Raw genomic sequence first — 16,699 nt, forward strand, 5'->3', positions numbered from 1 at the left:
GGTGGTTTCTTTGACTCTTGCTCTGCCCCCCCCCAGTTAAAAATTGATGATAATTCATTTGTAACAAAGTTGAAAAAATGTTACCCGCTTCATCTAATTTTACATTTTGAACGCCCACAAGGATTTGCCATTCATGCTTTACATATTTGTGGAAGTTCTTATAGGTTTTTTTTTTTAAACGATTAATGAGCAAATTGGTGGTCCAAATTTACATATTCAGTAAATTTGTACTGTAAGTACGTCACTTACTGTGCTCGACTAATATAAAAATACTTAACAAAAACGTTCTAATACACTTCAACTCTAAGCTATTAGATACATCGGCATCATCATATTTCCAACTTCATCATGTACATCAACATTTCGTCTCTAGATCCAAGCCCTCTCTGAATCTTTTGCCATTATTTTCGTGATTGAAAATTTCGCCAAAATCTCGATATATTGGTTTTCTATAACGGCCAGTTACAATACAATACCTATTTCCTAGGCTGCATGGAATCGGAAGCGGGGACGTGGAAGCGAAGCGTTTGGAAGCGCGGAAGCGTTTTTTTTCAAAATTTCTTGGAAGCGGGGACGTTTCGGAAGCGCGGAATAAAATAATATATAATTAAAGATATCAACATGTATATATAAATGTATAATATTACAAAAAAAAATAGCAAATTCAAAGTCATTATCCGATTCATAGCAAATTCAATGTTATTGTTACACAACCAAATAAACTCAATAAAAATAAAGACAATACTAGTTATACATCAACGACATCATCCTCATGAACATTCTCCTGAACATTATCAAACAAAACAACCTCCAAAGTCGGTTCATCAAGAGAAAGATCCTCAAACTCAAGCCTTCCAAGATTAGTTTCATCTAATGAATCAAATTGATCACCTCCAACATCCCACATGTGAAACGGACCTTCCTTGTAAGAGTCACTACATCTAGATACAAGGCGAAGATTGGTATGTACATACACCAAATCTTCTGCTCTTTGTGGAGTAATCTTGTTTCTTGTTGCCGAATGTATGAACTTGTAAGTACTCCAGTTCCTTTCACAACAAGAGGATGAAGATGGTTGCCCAAGCAACTTGAATGCTAAGGCTTGAAGCCTTGGTGAAGACGCTCCATGAACAGCCCACCATTTCAAAGGGTGTAAGATGGACCTATCATGCATTGCATCAACATTACAAAAATCATCCATACACAAGGAAAAATTGGAGTACTCCACATTAACTTCTCTCCGCTGATCTGCATCATCAAAATACTTCAAGATGCAGTTTTTTCTTTCTCTAGTAATATCAATATCTTGATGAGGAGCCTTTCGGGTGCTATCTTCTAATAGCCATTCCGGACTATAATACCTAATTAATTACCATGACAAAGTCAATCATAATCCATATCATATTGAAAAGTAACACTAATCAAATCATATGGGAACACTTACTTGGGATTTAATGAATGCGCCATACAATGAAGAGGTGTGCTACTCTTGCTCCAACGAGACATCAACACCTTATGCACAACATTCCAAAAGCTTGAATCCTCATGTAGTTGTTTCCTTTCTTTCCTATATATGGCTTTCTTCACATTCTGAATCATATCTTCCCACCATTCATACACTAAATGAAGAGACGGCTTATCGGTGTCTGAACGTCTAATCATACTATATATGGGCTCAGTAAAAGATATAACATAATCAAGCTCATCCCAAAACATCTCATCTAGAATCTTCTGTTTCACTGCAGCAGCCTTCCTCACATCATCTTCCTTGTAATCATCCCATTTATTACTGATTACCATATGTTGCAAACCAGCCTTTATTTTCTTAAATCTCTTAAACATCACAAGTGTGGAGGCAAACCTGGTTGAAGCAATTGTAAAGAGCTTAAGATCACAATGCTCAGTAAACATCACCAACCTCATCCCATGGTTCATTATGAAGTTCTTGATGAAAGAAACATCATCTGCAAGAGGCCCTATCCATTTACAAGCATCATACACATCGTCATTGTTTCTTGTTTGCAGCGAAGGTGCACATATATTCTTCACAGCAAGGTTCAAGGTATGCACTACACATGGTGTCCAGAAGATAGAAGGATACTTGGATGAAATAATTGCACCGGCTTTCACACAATTCGCAGCATTATCGGTGACTATTTGAACAATATTTTCATGACCAACCTCCTTTATGCATTCTATAATCAAATCAGCAATCATATCCCCAGTTTTTATTTCACCTTGAGTATTTACTGCCCTCAACATCATCGGACCATTTGCATTTGCAGCAATCAAGTTAATGATGGGTCTTCTTTGCGGATCAGACCAACCATCACTACATATACTCACCCCTTTAGCATTCCATGAGTCTTTGATCGGTTGTAAATGAAGCTGAAGGTTCTTCTTTTCCTTTTGAAGAAGTGTAGTCCTCAATGCATTGTAACCAGGTGGAACATATCCTGGAAGGCTAGAAGCACGCACATATGACAAGCGATAATGAGGATTTCTTGCAAGGTTGAAAGACAAACCACCTGTGTAAAACATTCTTGCTATTTCACCATCACATTGCTCCCTAGAGTTATTTTGAAATGCTTTCTCCAAAGCTGTACCCATTCCCCTCCTCTTCTTTGGCTCCGCTGCACTTGATGTTGGAATACTAGAATGATAACTCATATCATAATCAAGTGAAGAAGTTGATGCATTCCTCGATGATGAAGGCAATGGAACTGGTCTAGGGGCTGCATTTTTGACTCTCTGTTTGCAATCATTTAGTAACTTGCTCATATTAGCATGTTGTTGAGGAGTGACCTTCAAGCAATGTTTAATACCTTTTCCACCATCCTTTAGCAAATGTGTAGCCACTCTATTGTGAGATCCAACAAATGATTTTTCACAAAACTTACACTGAAATCTCCAAGATCCTCCCCCAGGCATCTTTTCAATCTTATTTGCATAAATCCACAAAGGAGCTTTATCATCCACATCACCTTGTTCGGCATTAATACTTGCAGCAGATGTAGAACCAGTGCTACTAGGTTGGTGGCTCATATTTCTATAGAAAAAAAAAGAAAAAAAAACAACATCAACAAAATTACGTATGATATATTTCTATGAAATCCAAAAGCAAAATTTTTGAAAGATCTAAATACGTACATGTCTATATACCACGAGTCTGTAATTTGAAGACTCCTGGTGGAATCTTTTAGTACGTGTGTTTGTGGACCTTTGATGTTGGCTTCCTAACTCTTAATTAAACAGCTATTTGGATGTAATGTTGAATTAGTCATTGAATTGTAGTGAAATATATATGTATACACCTGGATTAGTCATTGAATTGTAGTGAAATATATATGTATATAGGCACCAAACAATATTCTGACGCATAGTTAGAACATGGTACGTACTAAATCAAGTATTTAAGGGGAATTGTCCTTGAAATTTAGACAATGACATTGTAAATTAAGTCCAGCTGATCGATGTAGTGTTAAACGCAGAGCTTTTGTTTGGAAACATAAAGGCTGAAACCTGAAAGAGTCTAGGTTAACATTGGTCGACGTTATAACTAATATAAAATCATATTTTGCTAAGTGGGTACGGTGTATTATGTAGATTAGAGTCTCTAAATTAGTAACATATGAAGGTTCCATTCACCTTTGCTAAGTGCGTAGTTGCTTTTCCATAGTGGTCCACTACATATGATTGATTTGAATATATGATATATTTGTAGCTTAGCTTTGAACATCATCCCGCACAATCATCGTGTTCTTTATAGGCACAATTTGTTTACTGGATAATGAAAAAGAAATTCTTTGATCAGGAATCTAAGTTTTAACAGACCAAAGTGCGGTGGGATCTTCTTTTGATGAGAGACTTCCCAGCTTTGGTATTATCCATCGGCATATGATGGGGGGCTCTATGACATTGGTGTATGGGGGTTTATAACTTAACAGCTAGAAAGGAAATAAAAAGAGGTGGAATTTTGGCAGGGTTTGAATGAGAGGCTTAGGAGGCAGTAGGTTTTAACTTTTAAGCAAGTATACTAGTATTTTCGATCACAATGATCGATGGTGGTGGCTTTGATAACGATGATATGAGGCACGCCGGCAGCAACTTTACTTGTGTCTCGATCTCTCCTCTCATCTTCTCCAAACACAATTGGCACGCCTGCTCCCACTCAGCAACATGCATGAGGGAGACATTGCCTAGATGTTAATGTCAGAAGCATGCTTTGTAAATTAAAAATGAAGGGCAAGATTAGTACATGAATTATTATTTATGAGGGGAAGTGTGTTGCCGACTAAAGAATTGGGAGGAGAATCATGGGTACGTGAGAACATTATATTCTTAGTATTATGTTGGAGTATCGTAAAGGCAATTCTGGCTCTTCCTCATGCCCTATCGGTCTAAACAATTGGAAATGGTTATATCTTGCAGTCAAATGCATTTGCTAGATCACTTGCATAACATGACATTACATGAAGATCAGAACAATGATTGAGTTAGCTGATGAGTCTCAAGTTTCCAGGGAGCTCCTAGATTACCATGTTCTTGGTGAGTCTCAAGTTCTTATCTTTTATGCTATTCTGCCTGATATAGTTTCTGCAAACCCCAGTCTATACTCTATAGCATGTTCATGCATTCAACATTAAAGTTAACTAAGCAAGCAATAGAAACTCTCCTACTCAATTTAATCAAGCACACAAAGTTGATCATCATACTAAAAAGAAAATTTTGAGATCGGATTATGGGCAAAGGCACGTACCTTCACTTTGCCTTTTTCTTAGCTTTCAGGTATGCAACTACAAATCTAGGTGAGGAGCCTTTGCCCTTTGGTGACAAACTCAGCGTCGGATTATACAGGAAAACTTCTGAGTTCTGACTACCCACTACGAATCTACAATACATGAAATTTTTGTTCAATTGAAATTACGTTTTGTTTTCAGAAATCGAAGAACTAAAGAAGAAAAACACAAACCTGGTGGAGAGGTCGGATTGTGAGTGGCTGATTAAGACTTGAGAGATGAGCTCTTTCAATCCGTTGAGATCAGGCAAGAGTTGATTGTTGACACACTGGAGATGACGAACGAGTGAACGACTTCGATGATCAGGGAAGAGACGGGGAGGCTGAAGGGAGGTAAGAGAGAAATTAGGTTTTAATCAATATTACAAAATTACCCACGCTTCCTTCCGGTCTATTTGACGCTTCCAATTTGGAAGCCCGCGCTTCCATATCGCTTCCAAACCACCTTTTTCTCGGAATCGCGCTTCCGGCCGCTTCCGACCGCTTCCAACGCGCTTCCGCTTCGCTTCCGCTTCTGAAGCGCGAAGCGCGACTGCAGGCAAGCTTCCGTGCTACCTAGCCTATTTCACATTTTTTGAGTTTTGGTTACTATTTTCTGTCTAAGAATTATTCATCAATAGTTGTAGATTTTAAAACTTGAATTTGACATTTACATTTGTAACATACGTTGAATTGAATAATATACTACAATGGAAAGTATATAATAATATTATTAAACCACCACGAACCACGTGTATTATACTAAATAAGAGATAATAACTAACTCCTCGCATCATCTAACAAAATTGTAATAGTAGATAATAGTAGAAACATACACAATTAGATCTTTATGCATCAAATTCGTCTAGACATATGCTTAAACCCACTATCGTATAAGAGTAAGAGTCAAACTTTTTTTTTCTTTTTTTTTTAATATAGTTGATGCATACTTTTTCTAGATGTAGCTTTTTCGGTACTCCTTTCATCTCATAGTTTTGGTTGAATATGAGTTATGAGTTGTGCTCGTAGCTTGTATCGGAGCTTGTTCCTACATAACATAGCAAGTGTTAGTCATGTGAAAATATAAAGACGCAATACCGACGCTTATTCATTAAAAATATTTATTAAAATTATCGATTCAATCGAGTGACAAACAGAAATCACTAAAAAACATCGAAACATCGAACCAATCACACCAGCTCACACGCTCACACCGTCTAAGCATAAAACACTCTAGCCTTGCCACCTCTCTCGGCATGGAGAACACAGACACATACGCGATCAGTCTCTGTCTCAGTCTCAGTCTCTGTCTCTGTTAGGGTTTCACAGAGCCACCAACGACTCGCCTCATCACCCCAAATGTGAGTCCCCTCTTCCTCCATCCACCCCCCATTTCGAGCTTTTTCAAATTGATTTTCACTCGCTGAAAGTGAAAATCACTCCTATATATAGCTGCAGTTTCAGAGCTCTTAGTCCGCCAATGGCGATTCGTATTCTGTAATTCGCTTCATAAAATCAAGCTGATTTTGTCTCGTTTGTTTCCGAATTCTTATCAGAGGAACATGATCCCCCAATTCTTTTCTTCCTCGTAATTTTTTCAATTTTGAAGGATTAACTTGATTAGTTTGAACCCTAAATCACCATTAAAGCTGGTGAATTTGTAATCTTTTCAGTAATAATAATTAAACTAAACTATGTGTTGGTGTTTTTGCTGGTCTTGCGTTTAGTGTGTTGTGCATAATTGGTGAGGAATGGAGCTGGCACTGGATACAAGGCCCTGTGAAGACTCCACTGATGAAGGTATAACTCTCCTGACTCGCATCTTTTTGTGTATAACGATTGTGTTTGCACGCACAAGTTTTTCGCACAGCGGATTCTATGGCTTTATAGAAGAATTTGTATTAGGTTGATAACATAGTCTTTGCAGCCTTTTTAGCTATGGTGTGAGTAAAACCTTGTTGATTTTTGTCATCATACAAATGGACCAAACTTGCATGGGCGATATTGGGGATTAGGTGATGATTGATTGGGTCTGAAGTTAAAGAGTAAGAAGATATTTCTGTTTAAAGTGAGTTTTGTGATCTGTCAAACTAATCTTTTTCCGCACAAATATATCGGGCCTTAGGAGGTGTGAGGAGCAGATATACTTTCTCTGCTTGTGTCAATGCATTTATGTTACGCTGCTTTAAATGCAATTATATGTGCCCAATTTGTACGGCATTTTTATACCAGTTATGGTACTCACAAATCAGAAATGGAAGTTTTGTCAAAATAATATCTTGTTTCCTGTTCTGGTGTTTGTTTTGATACCTTAGATACGTGGTTTTCCTGTTGATTTAATGATTTTTTGTATTCCCCACGAGTTTCTTATATCTTGCTAATGTTATTATCTGAAATCAAGTCTGTATTCCAAGGGGCATAAGAGGTTGAAGTTATCTTATGATATGCACAGAGAAACTTTACAGAAGAAACCAAGTTCAACCGCTGCAATTGTTGATTACTCTGATCCGTTGGCTATACAAAACTTGCTGGATGGATTAGATTATGATGGTAAATATGGAAGTGTTGCCAAAGACATTAAGGCATTTAATGCTCAGATTCATCAAGTACTGAACCCCTTATTTGCAAGATACCCCCCTTTGTCAAACAAATACTTTAAAGAGGAAAGAAGGCAAAGTCAATTGGATCCTGAATTAGCAGTTCAACCAGCTCCTCCGGCAGAAATTAATGTCATTGATTTGGAGGATGACACTGTTGACATAAATGCCCCAGCAGCATCGTCGGCTATTGTAATCATCGATTCAGATGAGGAACCAAGTGAAGATCGGAGGCCTTCTTACTCTTTCCAGGAGATTTTTATGACACAACCGTCTTTCAAGGATGTCATTCTGCCACAGCCATCTGAACAAGTTTTGAGGAGGAACCTTGGGGTATGTTCGACTCATACGTCTTATGAGATAATGAGTAGTGCAATTGTTTTTTTATATATGACAATTTTAATTGTACTTGGTGAGCATTTATTGTCATCCGTATTCTTGGTATCGATTAAGTGATTGGATTGCCCTGTTCAGGTGAAGGGTCAAGTGGAAGAAACTGAATCAAATACAGATCCAGGTGTTTATGTGGGTGTAGAAGATGAAGAAAGTACAGAAGAGGATGATGGTTTAGGAGATACATGGATGGAAATGTCCATGGTATTAGAATCTTCAAAGGTATTGTTTATATTCTATCTTTATTAAGTGTTTCGATGTCAAGTGTTTGGTATGAGCTATCGGGTTGTTTTGTGCGAGAATTCTGAACATATTGAAAGCTGCAGTTGTGGTATTCGATCATTATCTTATATTGATTTCCATCTCCTTCTGATAGGAGGTCGCTGTGGATCCTTTATCTGAAGAAAGAACGAGTGAAAATGACTGTGATCATTCTTTTGTCTTAAAAGATGATTTGGATATGTTTGCCGCATCTGTGGAGTCATTGACAGAGGAATTGATCAAATATTTGAGTTTCAGTATAACAAGGTATAGCTTCCCCCTTGAATACCTAGAAATACCATCATTTTAGTATCATCAGCCTGCTAAGTTGCTTCTGTCATGTAGTTTTTTTTTTTTTTTAATATTCATCTGAGCAAGTAGTGGTGATGTAGAATGTTAGTAGTAGGGCTAAGCTTCCAGGAAAACAGAGAATGATACCATCCCTTGAATAAGTGGGTGGTCTTTCTTTTGAGATTAATTAGATAGACGCTGGGGCTACCAAGTTTTGTACCAGCTTTAGTTTTAACTCACTGCTATTGATATAGAAATCGTGCTAGGAATTGGTATGCTGAAATAAATGTTGGGCCTTCTGAAGCTTCAGTCCATCCCAAGTTCCCAACACTTTTTGAATATGAGTCATTCCTCTAGTAAAAAAAAAAGTAATTTTGTTTTTGGAAAACAAAATAAGGGGTGGCTTCTTACTACTCCTAAGATCCACTACAGTATGTTAAACTCCTATCTAAAAGTCCATCTTCAAGGATCTGACAATGTTTTACATTGCTGAGTAAAATGAGTTAATCATATTATTGAGAGTAGGAGACTGCAATAATTGATAATGAAATTTGGTGAAGGTGTATAATACATAATACTTTATTGCAGGTTGAAAAGGAATTCTCTGGTAACAATGTACTGAGTTGAACTTCTTAACTATGCCTTGGATTCAAGTTGTACTGAGTTAAACTGTTTATTATGCCTTGGATTCGAGCCTCTATGCTTGCCTTGTTGTTAAGTTTTTAGTTAAAATCACTAGATAGGTCTTCTTAAACTAATTGACTAGTTATCTAGTGCTAATGGCTACATATTCTCTGTTGGAAATAAATTTTCATTGTGTTCTATATCCCTTACAATTTCAGGTCAAAAGGAGTACAAGAACGTACATGCCAGATTCTCGAAATGGGAAAGACAGAGATTCAGCTGAAATGGATGGTGTTAAACTTTCAGAAGATGGTTTGATCATAACTGAAATATCTGCTCACCCAAGACACATGAAGCAAATGAAATCTCATCAAGTGGAGGGTTTCAATTTTCTTGTTAGCAACTTGGTTGGCGATAATCCTGGTGGTTGCATCTTGGCGCATGCTCCAGGTTCGGGAAAAACATTTATGATAATCAGTTTCATGCAAAGTTTCCTAGCTAAGTATCCAAATGCTAGACCACTGGTTGTTCTTCCTAAAGGAATATTGGATACATGGAAGAAGGAGTTCAAATATTGGCAAGTGGAGGATATTCCTTTGTATGACTTCTATGAGGCCAAAGCAGACAATCAGTCACAGCAGCTGGAGGTGTTGAAGAAGTGGGTCAATCAGAAAAGTATCATGTTCTTAGGGTACAAACAGTTCTCTATTGTTTGTGATCGAGAAACTAACCAGATATCAACTTTGTGTCAGGAAATATTGCTTAAGGCTCCGTCAATTCTTATCATGGATGAAGGACACACCCCTCGGAATGACAATACTGATGTGTTCCAGTCCATTGCAAGATTGGTGACACCTAGAAAATTTGTACTTTCTGGAACGATTTATCAAAATCATGTGAAGGAAGTATTCAACATTCTGAATCTGGTTCGTCCCAAGTTCTTAAGATCAGAAACTTCCCGACCCATCGTCAAGCGAATAATGAGTAGGGTACATATACAAGGTGCTAGGAACCAGTTCAAAGCTGGTGCTGATGATGTTTTTTATGGTCTAGTGGAGGACACTCTCCAGAAGGACAAGGATTTTAGAAGGAAAGTGACAGTCATACATGACTTGCGTGAGATGACCAGCAGGGTTCTTCATTACTATAAAGGAGATTCCCTGATGAGCTTCCCGGACTCATTGATTTCACTGTGGTACTCAATCTAAGCACTCGGCAGAAGGATAAAATCCAGAAGGAATTCAAGAAGATTGCAAGGAAGTTCAAGCAAAGTTCAGTTGGCAGTGCTGTTTATCTGCACCCTAAACTGTACTCCGTTTCTAAGGACTGGAAACACACTGATTCAAATGAAAAAATGGATGAATTGGTCGAGACAATAGACCTGAATGAAGGAATCAAGGCAAAATTCTTTATGAATATGCTTAGGTTGTGCGAATCATCTGGTGAGAAACTATTGGTTTTCAGTCAATACCTCCCACCTTTGAAGTTTTTAGAGAGATTAACTGCCAAAACAAAGGGTTGGAGTCCTGGGAGAGAAATGTTTGTGATCACAGGGGAATCAAAGCCTGTGAACAGGGAGTGGTCCATGGAGAGATTTAACAATTCCCCTGATGCTAAGGTCTTCTTTGGTTCGATCAAGGCATGTGGAGAGGGTATATCTTTAGTAGGAGCTTCACGAGTCCTGATTTTGGATGTCCATCTTAATCCCTCTGTGACACGGCAAGCAATTGGCCGTGCATTTAGACCTGGTCAGAAGAGGAAAGTATTTGTATATAGATTGGTAGCTGCTGATTCCCCCGAAGAAGAAGATCATGGTACTTGCTTCCAGAAAGAGTTGATTGCCAAGATGTGGTTTGAATGGAATGAATATTGTGGCTATCAGGATTTTGAAGTGGATACTGTTGATGATGTGAAAGAATGTGGTGATCTTTTTCTTGAAAGTCCAGCATTGGCGGAAGATGTGAAGGTTCTGTACAGAAGGTTTGTGTGCTTGTACTACCAAATTTATCTTCCTTGAGTTCCAACAGCCATATCTTTCTGAGTTTTGACTATATTCTTTCATTGTTTCAGGTAGGCCCTTCCATTACAGTAGAACTGAGGTACAGAGTAGGGAAAGTTGTCACAGAAGGTGCTGTTAGCTTTAGTCGGCGGGGTTCTGATATATCTTGGTACATGCAGGTTTTACTTATTCTTTTTTTTAATCAGAGTCGTCTCTGAAGTATCTAATGAATGAGAACAGTGGATTTTCACATGTAAAAAATTATTGAAAATTTTGAAAAGACTAATCAAAGGGTACTGTTTCGGATGATGGTGCTGTTTACCCTGCAGGGATTATGCTCTTTTGCGATTTTCTGTTTCTTTTTCTTCTTTGTTTTGTTTTTGAGCTGGTTTATACACCAACTTTTGGGTTTGAATCCTACTAACATCATCAGTATGGAAGTGAAGCAAATCAGGCAGGAAGTACTGGGATGGAGAAATGAATGAAATATCTGATATTAAAAGAAAGGTTAAAGTAGAATCCTAATTTCATTTTTTTTTTCAATTAGAGAACCCATGAGAAGAGAGCACTGGGTTCAAATCGGCTGTTGTTGACTTTCTTATCATTGTATGAGAATAATTTTGAACCGGTTTTAGTTTTTGCACTTCACTATCCGCAACAGCACAGCTCTAGGAGAACTAAGTGAATGCGTTGGAGTGAGCTAACTTAGGAGTTTAGGACCTCTTTGTTTTCTTCCTCTTGTCTGATTTATGCTTAATATGATGAGTTCTGTCCCGTCTCGCATTATCAATGTCATTGCCCATTGTGCTCCATACATTCTCTGCAACACGAAGTATCTCCGAGTGAAGTGACTTTTTTGGTCTTTTGCTACAGTTTGGGACTTTGGGTGATACCCTTTGCCCCTAAATAAGTAAATACCTTGTTCTTTTCTCTTTGCAACCATTGGCTCTCTGTGCATGTATAACTGAACTCTTTTGGCCCTTCACTGCTTGGTAGTGACCACATTTCAATCCACTTTCACATTTCCTTTATCACACTTCTTTCTTCTTTGTCTGAGAAAAATGGGAGCTTTGAGCTGGGTTCTGCTCTGCACAGTGTTGCTGTCATTGTGCTTTCAGCTGATACAGTGCAGTGTTAGCTATGACAGGAAAGCTCTTGTCATTGATGGGCAGAGGAGAATTCTCTTTTCTGGGTCCACACACTATCCTAGAAGTACTCCTGAGGTATTATTTCCCCCCCCCCCCCCCCCACCACCATCTTCTTGGATTCTCAGTACCACATTCTGTAAGCAGTATGTGATTGATTTTTGAATTTTTTTTGATGACCCTAATAGTGTATAGTGTTAATGAAATGCAGATGTGGGAGGTCTTATAGAGAAGGCCAAAGATGGTGGGTTGGATGTTATAGACACTTGTGTGTTTTGGAATCTTCATGAGCCTTCTCCTGGCAATGTACTGTGATTTTCTGCTATTATTAGAGACTGCATTTTGTTCAAACTATCCATTTTGTTTTTCTCATTTGTCTTAATTGGGTTGTAGTAAACATTTGAAGGGAGAAATGATCTCGTTTGCTTCATTAAGACGGTCCAAGAGGCGGGGATCTATGTCAATCTTCGCATTGGGCCATACATTTGTTCAGAATGGAATTTTCTGTTTGGCTTAAGTATGTTCCAGGCATTAGCTTCAGAACAGATAATGAGCCTTTCAAAGTTTTGTGTGTGTGGAGTGATCAGTAAGGATACGTGATTGGAAATTCAAGTTGTCGATGAATTAGCTAACTTAGGCTCTTGCTCACCTTGGTGTTGCAGTCAGAAATGCAGCAATTTACCAAGAAGATTGTCAAATTGCTGAAGCATGAAAAGCTATTTCCGTCCAAGGTGGCCCCATCATCCTTTCTCAGGTAGTCTTCTCTTAGAAATGTTTTATTTCTATGTAATTACTGTACCATCAGCTTAGTTGTAGAACGCTTCTAGAGGTGAGGTTTAACTTGACACTACTATCAGCTTAGATGATAAAACTGAGATATAAGAGAAAAGAGAGGAAAAATGAAGGCTTTTTCACTATTAGGTTGGTAGTGCTCTAACTTCATTAACTGATATTTATATATTGCAGATTGAGGACGGATATGAGCCAAAAAGCTTTTTGGTTCTGCTGGTCATGCATACATGACTTGGGCTGCAGAGATGGCTGTTGGGATGGATACTGGTGTTCCATGGGTCATGTGCAAGCAACAGGATGCCCCAGACCCAGTGGTGAGCATATGAACATCACCCTTGAAGTTTGTGTTAAAACCTGTTGCATATATCACACTAAATTACATTAAATTACCATTTTTGTCTGTCTTATTTTCTGTTAGGAGTTTTATGTATCCCATCGTTGGGTAACTTGAGTAAGGTTATTCCCTACAATTTGCGTAAGGTTCAAAGCGAAAGAATATATGTCAAAGTAGTTAAAGCGTTTTTTTATTACTGAAAGGGGGAGATGTAATGATTAAACATTTGCACATTCTTGTTCACAGATAAACATTTGCAATGGTTTTTTTTTTTTTTGCGATTATTTTTCTCCAAACAACCCATACAAGCCCTCACTTAGGACTGAGGCTTGGATCGGCTGGTAAGTTTTACATATATCTTTGGCTCTCAAAACCTTCTGCATTGGATATTTACAATTTAATTTGTGACCTTAAAGATTTACAGAATTTGGTGGTCCAATTTATAAGTGACCTGTTGATGATTTGGCGTTTGGAGTTCCTCGATTCATTCAAAACAGAGGCTCCTTCATAAATTATTACACGGTGAGTTAATTTGTTTAACGCAGTACTTGTCACTAATCCTACCTGCAATACGCCATATATGTATTGTTCTATTCAGAAATCATAGCCTAGTCTGATAAAAAGGAAGGTTGTATTAGAAGCTTAAACTTTTTTACTTGTATAATATTTTAGTAATCAAATGAAGCATTATGTGTGGTTAAGTAAACTTTATGATCTAACTAGACTTTGGACTCTTGAATCTTCATATATTTCTGTGCTACCTCTCTCACAGATAAAAGATATTTGAGCTAAACTGCTAATCATTGCCTGCAGTACCTAACAAACTTTGGAAGAACTGTGATACGTCCATTTATTACTACCAATTATGACTATGATGCACCCATTGACGATTATGGTAAGAACATCGACCCGGTAATGGCAATGGCTTTGAAATATTATAGTAAATATCTTCTGATTCTTCTCTAATGTTATTTTTTTCATAGGTATATCATAATATGCAAGTACTTTTAAGTTTGCAGTCTTCTAACTCTTGGCTGGCATGATTGGCTTGATCAGGCAACCCAAACACAGCCACTTGAAGGAATTCCATAAGGCTGTTAAGATATGTGAGCAAGCCCTGTTAAACGCTGATTCAACTGTTACATCCTTGGGGAATTATGAACAGGTTTGTTGGCTTTTCTAAGGGCTCCAAGTGTCATAAATTGTGCTTCAAAGCAACAATTTTTTTTCCTTCTTTCTCATGGTACAAGGTAAAAGCCGCTTCATCTTTTAAATTTTTGTTGATTAGTAAAATTATTCAGAAAGATTGAGAAAGCTATCAGAAGGTCGAAGGAGCTCTATGCGTTCTTACCGTATTGTTTTTTATTTTTCAAGAAACTTATGAATTATTGTTTTAAATCTGGCCTGCAATAATTTTAGAAAGGAACTACTGCTTTTTTTTTTTAACGTAAAGTTCAGAGGAATCGCGTTTATGTCAGTCCGGAATATATGTGTATGCTTGTTCATTGAAGAAATTCAAATTCCAGGCACACGTTTTCTCATCCAAGTCAGGAGGCTGTGCAGCTATGCTCTCAAACTACAATACAAAGTCAGCTGCGACGATGACTTTCAATGAGATGAAGTACCACCTCCCACCCTGGTCCATCAGCATCCTTCCAGATTGTAAGAACGTTGTATACAACACTGCCCAAGTAAGTAAAGAAACTATATATGGTAACTACAGTGTCTCAAGTGCTTACTCAACATTTTATATTTTCCACACTGGTGCATAAACTGCCACCAGTGCCTTTCCCAAAAACTCTGAAATAGTCTCATTCCAACAATTCATTATGTCAGGAGTGTCGAATTATTGTACAGCTCTATTTCCTTATTATTTAAAATAGTGTATGCACAGTAATGATAGAGTCGGTCATTATGCTCTTCATTTCAGGTGGGAGTTCACACATCCCAAAAACAGTTTTTTTCTTCAAACTCTAAGTTGCGCTCATGGGAAACCTTCAGTGAAGACATTTCTTCAGTTGCTAGTAATACAAAACTGACAGGTATTGGTCTCTTAGATCAGTTGAACATCACCAGAGACTCGAGTGATTACTTATGATACACAACCAAGTAAGATAAAATCACCTGATTCCTGCTCTTTAAACATTATTCTTTGAACATGTAAATCCTATCAATGCAACTAATTGAGCATAATTGATGTTTATAGTGTCGACATAAAATCATCTGAATCATTTCTGCGTGGCGGTCAACATCCAACTCTGACAGTGCAATCAGCTGGCAATGCTATGCATGTCTTTATCAATGGGCAGGTCTCAGGTAAATTGATGATATGCTTATTTCCTGGAGAAATACACCATATAGCTATGACTTAAAAGAGAAATAGTTCTCTGAGTTTTGTACAGAAGAACTATGCTCGTAGTGCCTAAACCTAGTAATTTGCTGTAATGTTAGGATCAGCGTATGCGTATGGGACTAGGAAAAACAAGAGATATACGTTTACAGGACATGTCCTCCTGCAATCTCACTTGTCAGTATAGCTGTTGGATTGCCGGTTAGTTCCTCATATACTCGGTGATGCTGGTTGGGAACAAGATGAATGGGCTGTAGATGATTTGGATAAAGACGGAAAAGAAAGGGCCAGTAGATCCTACATGTGTGAATATGTGTGAGGTTTGTTTGAAGGATAGAAACACACCTGACAATTGTGTGCCGGTTAGATTGTAAATTGAAAAAAACATTTCGTAATTGCTGGTTAAGTTGTAAAACTAAAAATTGAAGTTTACCGATGACAACTTTCTCGCATGACCACACTAGCTGCGTCCAGGGGTTTGATGGATCGCCAACCAAGTGGTTGCAAACATAATTTTTGCTTCATTCCAGAGAATGATTTAGCTCCTGACCCGTTTGGATGGTGGGAGATAGTATGGAGTATAAATTAAATTCATTAATTCAATGGAAATGAATTCAATATTACTTATATTGTCCTTCACAAAATCTAATCAATTTACGGTAGTGTAATTAGACACATTATTTTCTAATTTAATTATCATATTAATCTGGTTGGGTATTATTGGAAAGTCAGTAAATTATAAATTTGATTGGAAATTTTCAGATAAAAAAATAATTTAAGCTATTTCCTAATCAAGTCTTGAATTCTTCCAAACATTACAAATGGAAAGATCAATTCCATTTCATCCTCCAAAGGAAACTGCGTAAACACATTTCATACTATATTCCAGTCAACCAAGTAAGGCACAAAACTCACAACAGTTGGACCATCTTTAATATTCATAGAAAACTAATTAATCAGTAAGATATTGTAGTATCGTACCGTAAGTAATTAATTAATTTGTTATCCATATACGTAATTGATTTGATTATTAGAACGTAGACTCCATAAATTTACTGCATTACTTGAATCCGGTAAAACAATGAATCTATCAGTTTCAAAAATTACTTGAATCCAGCCATATTACTCCACCCACA

General features: G+C 37.5%; 2 protein-coding genes and 1 pseudogene across 2 annotated transcripts; 2 read left to right on the forward strand and 1 right to left on the reverse strand.

Annotated features, from left to right (window-relative positions):
• Positions 1 to 748: 748 nt before the first annotated feature.
• Positions 749 to 4,241, reverse strand: LOC126783870 (uncharacterized). The gene is made up of 3 exons (XM_050509397.1): positions 3,151 to 4,241; positions 1,445 to 3,049; positions 749 to 1,361 (listed from the first exon to the last, which is right to left on the reverse strand). Exons 2-3 carry the CDS (start codon positions 3,043 to 3,045, stop codon positions 749 to 751), a joined length of 2,214 nt encoding a protein of 737 aa, XP_050365354.1. The 5' UTR covers positions 3,046 to 3,049; positions 3,151 to 4,241.
• Positions 4,242 to 6,120: 1,879 nt separating this feature from the next.
• On the forward strand, positions 6,121 to 11,242 carry LOC126783872 (protein CHROMATIN REMODELING 35-like). The gene is given in 9 exon segments (XM_050509401.1): positions 6,121 to 6,138; positions 6,505 to 6,577; positions 7,178 to 7,707; positions 7,849 to 7,989; positions 8,144 to 8,219; positions 8,222 to 8,295; positions 9,162 to 10,101; positions 10,104 to 10,923; positions 11,014 to 11,242. Coding segments are annotated over 8 exon segments (2,634 nt in total). The 5' UTR covers positions 6,121 to 6,138; positions 6,505 to 6,528; the 3' UTR covers positions 11,018 to 11,242.
• A 761-nt stretch (positions 11,243 to 12,003) lies between these two features.
• On the forward strand, positions 12,004 to 15,951 carry LOC126783874 (beta-galactosidase 3-like; annotated as a pseudogene).
• Positions 15,952 to 16,699: the final 748 nt, after the last annotated feature.

The sequence above is a fragment of the Argentina anserina genome, chromosome 2, assembly GCF_933775445.1.
Source record: "Argentina anserina chromosome 2, drPotAnse1.1, whole genome shotgun sequence".
Lineage (NCBI taxonomy): Eukaryota > Viridiplantae > Streptophyta > Magnoliopsida > Rosales > Rosaceae > Argentina > Argentina anserina.

Excerpts from the sequence above, each read along its gene's own strand:
- LOC126783870 (XM_050509397.1), bottom strand. The coding sequence starts at position 3,045 with ATGAGCCACCAACCTAGTAGCACTGGTTCTACATCTGCTGCAAGTATT. Across the intron at positions 1,362-1,444 it reads GCGCATTCATTAAATCCCAA|GTATTATAGTCCGGAATGGC; the intron begins GTAAGTGTTCCC and ends GTAATTAATTAG.